At 34.4% G+C, this 11,205-nt stretch overlaps 2 protein-coding genes across 2 annotated transcripts; one reads left to right on the top strand and one right to left on the bottom strand.

The window, feature by feature from the left end:
- Positions 1 to 478: 478 nt before the first annotated feature.
- On the top strand, positions 479 to 3,540 carry LOC103837852 (ATPase family AAA domain-containing protein 3). The gene is made up of 8 exons (XM_009114238.3): positions 479 to 850; positions 921 to 1,016; positions 1,392 to 1,502; positions 1,590 to 1,899; positions 2,068 to 2,158; positions 2,238 to 2,568; positions 2,652 to 2,800; positions 2,884 to 3,540. Exons 1-8 carry the CDS (start codon positions 578 to 580, stop codon positions 3,410 to 3,412), a joined length of 1,890 nt encoding a protein of 629 aa, XP_009112486.1. The 5' UTR covers positions 479 to 577; the 3' UTR covers positions 3,413 to 3,540.
- A 1,724-nt stretch (positions 3,541 to 5,264) lies between these two features.
- LOC103837853 (zinc-finger homeodomain protein 6) lies at positions 5,265 to 8,153 on the bottom strand. Its single transcript, XM_009114239.3, has one exon. The coding sequence runs from the start codon at positions 6,222 to 6,224 to the stop codon at positions 5,427 to 5,429; it is 798 nt and encodes a 265-aa protein (XP_009112487.2). The 5' UTR covers positions 6,225 to 8,153; the 3' UTR covers positions 5,265 to 5,426.
- Between the last annotated feature and the right edge of the window lie 3,052 nt (positions 8,154 to 11,205).

Consider the following 11,205-nt stretch of genomic DNA (forward strand, 5'->3'; position numbering starts at 1 on the left):
TCCTAAGAATAAAATTGATTGTACATTTCGCCAGGCAAGTGGACCTTCTGTAATGATTAGGGCATTTGAAGGTGGTAGTGGCGCATTTGATCATGGTAAAAAGAACTACTGGTATGCTAGAGAAGATGGGATTTACTTCACGCATGGTCAAGATGTGCCTAAGTTAGAGTATACATGGACCTAATATGTTTACATAATTCAGTTACAAAAAAAAATATGTTTCCATAATAAAAATCATTTGTTACTCTTACTCATATGAAATGTAATTTACTTTTCTTTATTTTAAGCGCAGTTGCATACCAATGTTTATATAAAATGTAACTACTGGTGGACTGAAAATGTTTTTGTTAAAAACAAGAATTCACCTAACGATTTAAATATTACACTGAGAATAGTTTACAATTGGGCCTAACCACGGGCCCATATTGAGAATAGTTTCCATCGTAGATTCGATTACTTTCTCGATCTAGGAAGAAATGTCACACGACTAAGAAATAGAGAAAAAGACCATTTAAACCCTAGCCACCGTGTGGGGGTTTATGCTCGTCTCGCCAGAGCTAAACCAGAATCGAATTCAATGGCTGCTTCTAGATTATGTTCCGCGGCGGCGATCGCTGCTGCTTTCACTTCAGCGTCCATGTCTCCGAACCGAGCCTACGCGGACTCGCGATTTCGCTTTCCCTTCTTCTCTTCTTCCTCTTCCACGCCGTCGGAATCTCAAACCGATCAGCCTTCACCGGAGACGAAACCGGAGACTGATGAGCGTAAAGGATCTGGCTTCGATCCTGAGTCGTTGGAAAGAGGCGCTAAAGCTCTTAGAGAAATCAACAAGTCTCCTCATTCCAAACAGGTGATGATGAGTCTCTTCTCCTGTTGAGGATATTGTGATGTTGTCTTACTTTGTTTTTTGTGCTCACCAGGTGTTTGATCTAATGCGAAAGCAGGAGAAGACTCGTTTGGCTGAATTAGCGGCTGATAAGTCGCATAATGAAGCTGTTCAAGCACGCAAGGACATTGTGAGTAACTTTGAACATGAAGGTTTAGCTGATGTTAATGGAATGGCTTTGCTTTCACTGTACCATCTCTAAGTTTCATTTAGGATGTTGGAATCCTTTGTCTCTTTGTTCCCTGCTTCAAAGTTTTGCTGCACATTGGTTGATGTTAGAGTTATATATATGCGTGTGAAACTGAACATATACCTTAGCACGGTTGATTCTTCTGAATTTTCTCTCTTTAGAACGTTTTTATTATCTCTAAATTTCTGTTATTCTAATAACAGTCACTAACTATTGCTCTTTGGTCGCAGTATCTAAGTTTCTTACTGTGTATATAAACATTTTAAGCTGGAAAGTGACAGATGTGATTGTTTTATGGGGATTTGAATGGGGCAGGAAAGACAGCAGAAATTGGCTGAGGATCAGAGAAATCTACTGCAGCAGCAGGCACAAGCAAAAGCGCAGAATCTTCGATATGAAGATGAGTTAGCGAGGAAGCGACTGCAGGTAAGATCAAGAAAACATCGAGCATATGTTTAATTGTTGAAAGGATCTTACTTTACTGAGAAAGGGTTTGACTTGGAACATTTGCAGACGGATCATGAAGCTCAGAGACGGCACAATGTAGAGTTGGTTAAGATGCAGGAGGAGTCTTCTACCCGGAAAGAGCAGGCAAGAATCGCCACGGAAGAACAGATTCAAGCGCAGCAGCGCCAGACTGAGAAAGAGAGAGCTGAACTTGAGCGAGAAACAATTCGCGTCAAAGCCATGGCTGAGGCTGAAGGCCGAGCTCACGAAGCCAAACTTACTGAGGAGCAGAATCGAAGAATGCTCCTTGATAGGATCAATGGTGAAAGGGAGAAATGGCTTGCAGCAATCAACACTACCTTCAGTCACATTGAAGGTATGTAACTTATAACTCGTAAAACCTGTTCCTGAGATATATCCACTTCTTGTTATGCGTAGATTGTTCTTAAGTAAGTACCGTTCTGAGTAATACTTAGAAGATAACAGCTTTCCTTCTTGAAACCTCTGTCTTCACAATCGTTTGCTTCTATATGGAACTTGGCAGGGGGAGTCAAGGCCCTGTTAACTGACCGAAGTAAGCTGATTATGACTGTCGGAGGAGCTACCGCATTAGCCGCTGGAGTCTACACAACGCGGTATGCATCTCCTAACTACGCTCTAGCTGTGATTTAAGATGTGTACTGTAGATTTCTTATATATGGTTATTTTATACAGAGAGGGTGCTAGGGTTACATGGGGTTACATTAACCGGATACTTGGACAGCCATCACTTATCCGAGAATCCTCCATGGGTAGGTTTCCGTGGGCAGGCTCAGTGTCTCAGTATAAGAACAAAATCTCAAAGTTCGGTAAAGCTGCATCTGCAAAAGGAGAAAACCCCCTTGATAATGTAGTTCTCCATCCTTCTCTAAAGAAGAGAATCGAGCATCTTGCTAGAGCCACAGCGAATACTAAGTCTCATCAAGCTCCATTCCGCAATATGATGTTTTATGGTCCTCCTGGTACCGGTAAGACTATGGTGGCCAGAGAGATCGCTCGGAAGTCGGTGAGCTATTTGTTTCCTTTTCCTTGGTCTTATATACGTGGGCCTCACCTTGTAACACCTGTTTGATTATATTGTTCCTGCAGGGTCTTGATTATGCTATGATGACAGGAGGAGATGTTGCTCCACTGGGTGCACAGGCTGTTACTAAAATCCATGAGATATTTGATTGGGCTAAGAAATCAAACAAAGGCTTACTGCTTTTCATCGATGAAGCCGATGCTTTCCTATGCGAGTAAGATGCTCTCACTTCTTTTTGAAAGCCTGTCCATATTTGTATGTAATAGTTTTATCAAATTCTTGATCGTTTTATTGCAGACGTAACAGCACGTATATGAGCGAGGCTCAGCGCAGCGCTCTGAACGCATTGCTCTTTCGAACGGGTGATCAGTCACGGGACATAGTTCTGGTCCTGGCCACAAACAGACCAGGGGATCTCGACAGTGCAGTCACCGATAGGATCGACGAAGTCATCGAGTTTCCGCTCCCTGGTGAAGATGAGCGCTTCAAGCTCATTAAACTCTATCTCAACAAGTACCTAACTGGTGAAGACAAGAAAGACACAAACACGAAGTGGAGCCATTTGTTCAAGAAGCAGTCACAGAAGATAACCGTTGAAGGAGACTTAACAGACCAAGTGATCAGAGATGCTGCGAGAAAGACAGAAGGGTTCTCTGGTCGTGAAATTGCGAAGCTTGTCGCTGGTGTTCAAGCTGCGGTGTACGGACGACCAGACTGCGTCTTGGATTCACAGCTTTTTGAAGAGATTGTGGATTATAAGATCCAAGAACACCACCAGAGAGCCAGACTTGCGACCGAAGGTGACCAATCGTTTCTGTACGGTTAGTCAATGCTTCTGTATGGTAACAAGTTTTGATTTTAATAAAAACAAATTGAAACAGCGACATTGTTGAGAGACCGGTTCAAATTCGGTTGATTTGGAATTGGTTAGATTTTCTATTTTGGTCTAATCAACTCGCTTTAGACAGCCCCGAGTCAGGGCCCCTGACACATAAGATACGTGGCGAATATGCAGGGACACTTCCTCAACAAAACCGTATGTTTGGTCGCCACGTAACCTAGTTACACCACGTGTTGAACAGTAACTGATTCTCGAAAAGATCTCTCTGCTTTACAAACTTCTCTCTATAACTTGATAACTTCAGAGGGCATTGAAACTAGAATCTAAACATTAAAAGACAACAAAAGTTTTGGTCAAAGCAAATTTGAAGAAATTTTGATCCGTAAACGAAACTTCTGTTAAAGATATGATGGACAGAAGATCGGGCTTTGGCACTGCTGGTACTTATTTAGCAGAAGGGAACGCCGGCGAGACGGAGACTGTTCAAGACGCTAAAGACAAGACCGCTTCATGGGCTGGTTGCGTCTGCGACAAAATTGTCACGTTAGTAATTTCTGAAACCCACTTCTCGCCCAAATCAGTCGTTGACGTTCCCACCCATCCATCCCATCACGTTGACATATATATATATATATATAATTTTTTGTAACTTATCACGTTGATATTCTCACTACAGATTCTCAATGTTATCTCATTTTGTTATGTGAAGTTGGTAATGAATCATGTTTAGATTTGGTCACTACATTGGAGAATAAGCACGACTGCACGAATGTGGTTGTAGTTTTTTATTTTTGGTCAAACAAATGTGGTTGTAGTTATAGTATATGAATTTAGAGGTAACGCGTTAAAACTATTGGATTTGGTAGCAAAAAAAAGGAACCCGAAAATGTGGCCGGGACAGTAAAGTGAGTTTAAGAATTGAAACAAGTATTATACGAATCGAAAAGGTATGTTTAGCTCTTTCAGTGAATAGCATTTATATAAAGATCAATAAACATAAATCGTTTGCCAAAAAAAAAATCGTTTTAGGATGTTGAAGTAATAGAAATAATATATTATAAATTTTGTTCTAATTAGGATGTTGATGTATATCAAATATTTTCTAGATCTTCATAATGACATTGAATTTTGACTGTTGGATTTATGACAATCTTGTAGATCTTTCAATACCGTCCAACATGAAAAAAAAACTACGCTTACAACACCTGCAATTAATACGTCAACGACTGTCTTATGACAATGCAGGTTACGCTAAGGATTTTACCTATGACAAAGCTGGTGATGCTAAAGACATGGCCTACTATAAGGCGGATTACCCAAACGATTTTGCTTATGATAAAGCAGGCAAGACATGGCTTACAAGGAGCCTGGACACGTGAGGGATTTTTCCTATGATAAGGCTAGTGATGCAAAAGACATGGCCTATGATAAGGCGGGCAATGCGAAGGAAATGGCATATGAAAGAGCTAGGCATTTGCCAATGACATGACCGATGATAAGGTGGGTAATGCGGAGGACATGACTTACAAGAAAGTGGGAAATGCCAAGGACATTGCTTACGATTAAGAAAGCCGGAAATGTGAAGTTCATGGCCTATGAGAAGGCAGGTGAGGCCAAAGACTTTACTTACAAAAAAGCAAGCAATGCGAAGGACATAGCTTACGAAAAAGGCTCAAAATGCAAAATACAAGACTGAGGCGATGTGATCAGAATGGTGACGAAGAAGAATAGTGAAGCCGATGAAGGAGCCAAAGAGGGCCAATGACATGGCAGCGGATAAAGGTGAACGTACAATGAAGTATGGTAGAGACAAAGCAACATAAGCAATGGAGGGATCAGTTGAGAATATTGAAGACAAACACACCCAAAACCAAAGATGGAGCGTCCAAAATATTCAAAGAAACCAAGGACATAAGGTCAAGCAGTAAAAATTAGAAATCATTATACTGAGCTCTAAAATCAATTTATTATAACAAACAGTACATATATAAAAAGTCTCTTACGTTTCTTTCTTCTTGGCTGCTTGCTTATTGTTGTGCATCCAAACTTTAAACACTTGTCTTTTCACATTAATCTCCCGACAAAACCGGTTCACTTCTTCATCTTCCGACTTGTTCATTCTCCAACCGATCTTCTCAGCAAACTCGAACATTCTCTCCTTCTGTTCTTGGTTAAACTTTGTCCTAAACCGCTTCTTTGGATGGTACTGAAACTGATCCACTCCGTTACCACTTAAAGCTTGATGAAACCTGTTGAGATCCTCCGTCGATGACTCCGCCGGATCTCTTCCTCCTCCGCCACCACCAAAGCTCATCATGATCGGAGACACGTGGCGGTTGACGAGAGGTCTCTGCGAATGACCAAAGCTATTGAACTTGACGACGAACATGCCGTCGACTTCTTTTCTGTGGAAGCTCCGGTGACAATCACATGCGGCGCAAAGAAGTGACTCCGCCGTGCCTTCTTCGCCTGATGACATAAACTCACCGCAACCGTCGACCACATGTCCGCCGGAGCTCGCCGCGTGGTTCCTTTGGCATTCTCTATAGCTCACTCTCCTTGTCGGAGAAGTTGTTTGAGGCCGAGCGTATGACCTTGGAGCTGGAGCTATAGAAGTAGGGTTGGTATCCAGATCCGGATCCCGATCCGACCCGTTTCTTTTGGTGGTGGGTTTCTCTTTGTCGGCGGTTTGGGAGTAAGTGTACGGAGGTAGACGAGGATCTTGAATGTTTTGGTTAGCTGATGATTGTCGTCTTTCCATCTCTATTTTATTATCTTTCTTCTCTCTTACCTCCATCTACTTGATCTTGAGCTTCTGAAATGGAACCCTAATCTTGTTTAACCTTTTCTTAAACAAAGATTAAAACCTTTTTTAACCTCTCTCTCTCTCTCTCTCTCTCCAAAGCCCTAGCTATTTGATTAAAGAAATAATCATAGCTTTAGCTTCTCATAAGCTAATCATAAGCTATATAGCATGATGAAGCTGATGATAAATATCTTTGTTCAAAGTCCAAACCTTTTAAAATTTTGACTTTGACTTCATCTTTATTTATTTTTCTTTTCTTTGTGATACCCCACCAAAACCTACTAGACGAATCTCAAGTCTACAAGGAATTAAACTAAAGGAGAAGTTGATCTAAACCCATTTAAGAAGCGATTAAACCCCTGCAAGAAAAGAAGAGGGAAAAGAGGAGAGAAAAAGAGGCTCAGAAGACACTATTGGTATCGGTTATTGTGGAAGGATAAGAGGAGAGAGAGAGAATTTGAAATTGTGTTTCCTATTGCCCATCAATTTCCAAGAGAGAAAAAAATCTAATGAAGAAATGGGAAAGGAAGTGGGTTTGGTCTGTGCCAATAATAACACAGTCCACTACCAAACAAGAGATGTGGACATGTAGCAGACAATGCCACGTTGTTTCTCTATCATACAGTGTCCGCACATTGGTCGCAATAGTGATAAAATCTTATTCTTTTAATTAATTACAATATCTGCAAGTTTAACGATTAGTATAGTTTGATGCCATAGTGACTTATGGTAAAATAAGGTTGACAAAAAAAAAGGACATGGTAAAATAAGCGTCATAAGTAAAGTTCGTATCATCAATGTTGGCCAAATATTGCATCCATGTTCTTTTATGAATTGAAATAAAAGCATGTCGGTTCTGAGATCTAAAATGTTATAAAGAACAATAAAGTAAATAAGTAATCCCTTGTGAACTGGTTCTTTAAAGAGAAATTTTCACCGCAGTAAGAACTTAATAAATGCTTTTTTGAAGCAATGATGAAAAAAAAACAAATTTGCAACGTTTTTTTTGGTCAAGAAAAATTTGCTACGAAATGAGGAAAATGCATTTTTACGTAAATATTGGTACTATATTTCACTCCTCATTTTGGTAAAGATATATATATATATATATATATATATTCTATTTAAAAAAAATAAATCAACACATGCAAAATTCCTTTTTTCATTTGTTTGTTGAAAAAATAAAAACACAATTTGGAGTGAATACTATATTTAGAGTGCGATTAGTAGTTAATATAGAAGAACTGGAAATAATAATAATAATAATAATAATAATAATAATAATAATAATAATAATAGAATAAATATGTGAAATTAGGTGAAAAGAAAATATAGGTCTGATTGATATTTTTGAGAGTGATGTTAAAAGAAGATTTTGAGAGTAAAATTGAATAAGAATATTAGGTGAAAGGGGATGAAAAGAAAAAGAAGTGGAATAAATGTTGTTATTTTGATGAATTATATAGTACAATAAATGTATTTTTTTTGTTTCGATAGTAACTAGAGAAATATGAAAAAGAAAAAAAATAAATCCAGTATATAATTTTTTTTTAAATAGAGTTAAATCCGTCGCAAAATAATTTTTTTCCACATTTCAAGAATAAACACAACTAATTTTACTCCATTAAAATTTAAAATAGTGACTAGCGGAAAAGGGTAAAAATTATTTCAACTTAATTAATTTAGGTATTAAACGGTAACTGCGGTATTGACGAAAGTCGGACAGTATTTGTATATTTTGTCACCAATCAACCAAAACTAGTAGTGTGCTGTGCGTTATTGATTTTATTCTATACTTAAATTTTAGATCGCACGTTCGTGCGGATATTGTTTTATTTTAAAAATGTATTTAATATTATTACAAACATTTTAAATATATAATTTCTATTTTAGTATTATATATTATGTAACTCCATAATATTATTGTTTCTATTTTTATTCGGCATTATTAATATATAGTGATTTGTTAAGTATATTTTAATTTGTTATTAATTTCTATTACTTACTAATATATTTTTGAGTTAAGTATATAAAATAACAATATGAAATAATCAAATAGATATTCTCCTTCAAAATATGTTTTATTTAATTTATACATTTTGCTATAATACATTTTAAAATTTATTTATTTATATTATAAAAAACAAATATGTTTAAAATAATTTATATTTCATGTTGTGTTTTAAAAAAATACTTTAACATGTATTATTTAGTATTTTATGGGATTTAAAGGTAAAAACACTGTTTTGTTTATATAATATAGCAATATTATTTTAGTACATTTTATTGATCTAGGATATTTTTGAATATTAGAATTTTAAGTTTTCTTTTTTCGTGGTGTATTTCAAAAAGTTATTATACATGATTTTATATTTTGTAAAATTTGAAATATTATCGTTTTGAGTTTGAAAATTTATTTTCAAAATTTTAAATTTTGTCAAGAAAACTTTAAAAAATTTCACTACTATTTTTGAGTTTGTAAAATTACATTAATTTTGAATTTTTTGTTACTACATTAATACATTATTTTTAAAAAAAAATATTTAAATTTTTGGTAATATATATTATGGGATTAAGTTAATATTTATTTATAATAAGAATATCTTACTAATTATAAATTAATTAATATGTTATTTTTTAAAAAAATATTTAAATTTTAACTAAGATTTTGTTAGATTCTCTCTAAAAAAATTCAAATTTATAATTAGTTTATTATTAATGTAAATAATTAAATATGTCACATTAACTAATTTTTAAGTGATCTTACTATAACTTGTTAATTGTAGATAAAAATAGGATTCTAAATTAATGAAGTAGATGTTGAAAAGTAAAAACATACGTCAATTTTACAAAGGTAAAATATAAAAGCGAACCAATTCGTATGTAACATTAAAATCAATCACATAGATTTCATCTGTTTTGAACTTTTGTTTTTGTAGATTTTGTAAGTATACTTATATTAAACGTTAAATAATTTATTATTTGATATGTTTTAGTTACTTAAAATTTTAAATAATAATAATTTAATATTTTTAACCAAAAGATATTTACTTAATATTGTCTAACAAAAATTGTAAATTTTTTATCAATTAAACTTTATTTTACATCGTTTATTCTATTAAAACTGTATTTGTTTCATATAACACATGAACTGCAAATACACCCTACGACAACATTTTTCACACCGTTTCCATTATTAAAATCGTGATTACCATTAAGATCTTTAATGTAAACTGAAAGGAGAGTAATTATTTTTTTTAAACATATATCACCATTTTTACATGCACTCTGAGCTAATAGGTACATTATTAAAACTGCATTTGTTTCATATAACACATGAACCGCAGATACACCCTACAATAATATTTTTCACACCGTTTCTATTATTAAAATCGGGTTTACCATTCAGATCCTTAATGTAAATTGAAAAGAGAGTAATTATGTTTTTTTCTTTAAACATATATCGCCATTTGAGACATGCACTCCGAGCCAATAGATACATTGTTTAACCGGTTTCGTATTTGAGAATGCAGCTCCCAGGGTTCAGAAAACTTTGCTACACTGAGAGACACAGAAAAGACTTGGAAGGGACGAATCTCTAGAAGTGAGAAGCCAAATATTTAAAAATCAAAACGAAAAAGAAAGATAGAGGACGAATGATGTTCCACATGACATGCGCACATGAGCATATATGCATTATAACATTGTTGTATCATATTCCACTTTTTTCAGTTATTGCGAGATTTGAATTAATCTTCAGTTGTTAATGGTAAATTCTATTATAAATTTTGGTTTTTAGTTTATTTTAAAGATTTATGTTTACTCCTTTTCTTTGTTTTTTTTGCGAGAAATATACTTCCTATGTTACGGTTTCATTTTCAGAGATATCAATTGTATGTATTCATCTTACTTTCAATAATTCAGTATTAAAAAAAAAGAGTAATTAAATAAGAGAAAAATAGAAAATGCTCTCTCCGTTCCACATAGATAGATTTTAGTTTTTACACATATAAAAAAATACATCAAATCACTATAATAAATGTATGTTTTTTGTAATTTTTAAGTTTTAATAACTTTTAACTAATAGTAATTCAATAAATTCAATTAATTTTATTGAAGTTCACCACTTTTTATAGAAAACACAAAACTAACAGTTTTGTGAAACAATTTTTTCTTTATGAACATTTATCTTAGTGAAACGGAGAGAGTATCATTTTTCTAATTTCTTTCTAATTAATATATATCATCTACTAAACTTTCAATCAACCATTATTAATTTCTTATGCCACTATAAAATATTAGATTATATCAATTATCAAGTATGTGTGAAAGAGATAAATTAATATTCTGTACGGCTTAGATATCATCTTATTTCTTTGTTTTATTTAAGATATCGAATATTGAGTTAACAACAAAATATTTTTAGTCAATGCTGATTTCTCCAAAAGGGAGCCAAAAGGATTACTGGATCTTGACGGAGAAACAAAAGATGATTGTATTGCTGGATAATAATAATATATGATTACTGTAGTATTAAATGAGTTTAATGATTATAATCTGTTGAATTGTCATTCTAGATACATGTAACTATATGAATGCTCATGTGGGACATGTCCCATCCCATATGCTCTTCTTAGCGGCCACACGTTCGGGGAAATCTAAACCAATTTTGTTTTGAAAATATACAAAAGAAATAATAGTCAATTTGACAAAAAAAAATACTAATATTCAAAAGCTTGAGAGGGAAGAAGAAAATAGTATTATTGGGTACAGGGCCGTGTCTGAAGATTGATGGGTCCCAAGCCAAAAATATTTGAGGCCAAAAATTAATATGTTAATAAACACTAAAAAGATATGAAGAAGGAATGTTCGAACCTGTGACACTATGATAATGATAAAAACATATAATAACCACTAGACCATAATAAAATATTTAATAAGTATTGGCCCCTAAAATAATTAATATGAAAAA

This window comes from Brassica rapa, chromosome A09 (assembly GCF_000309985.2).
Source record: "Brassica rapa cultivar Chiifu-401-42 chromosome A09, CAAS_Brap_v3.01, whole genome shotgun sequence".
Taxonomy (NCBI): Eukaryota; Viridiplantae; Streptophyta; class Magnoliopsida; order Brassicales; family Brassicaceae; genus Brassica; species Brassica rapa.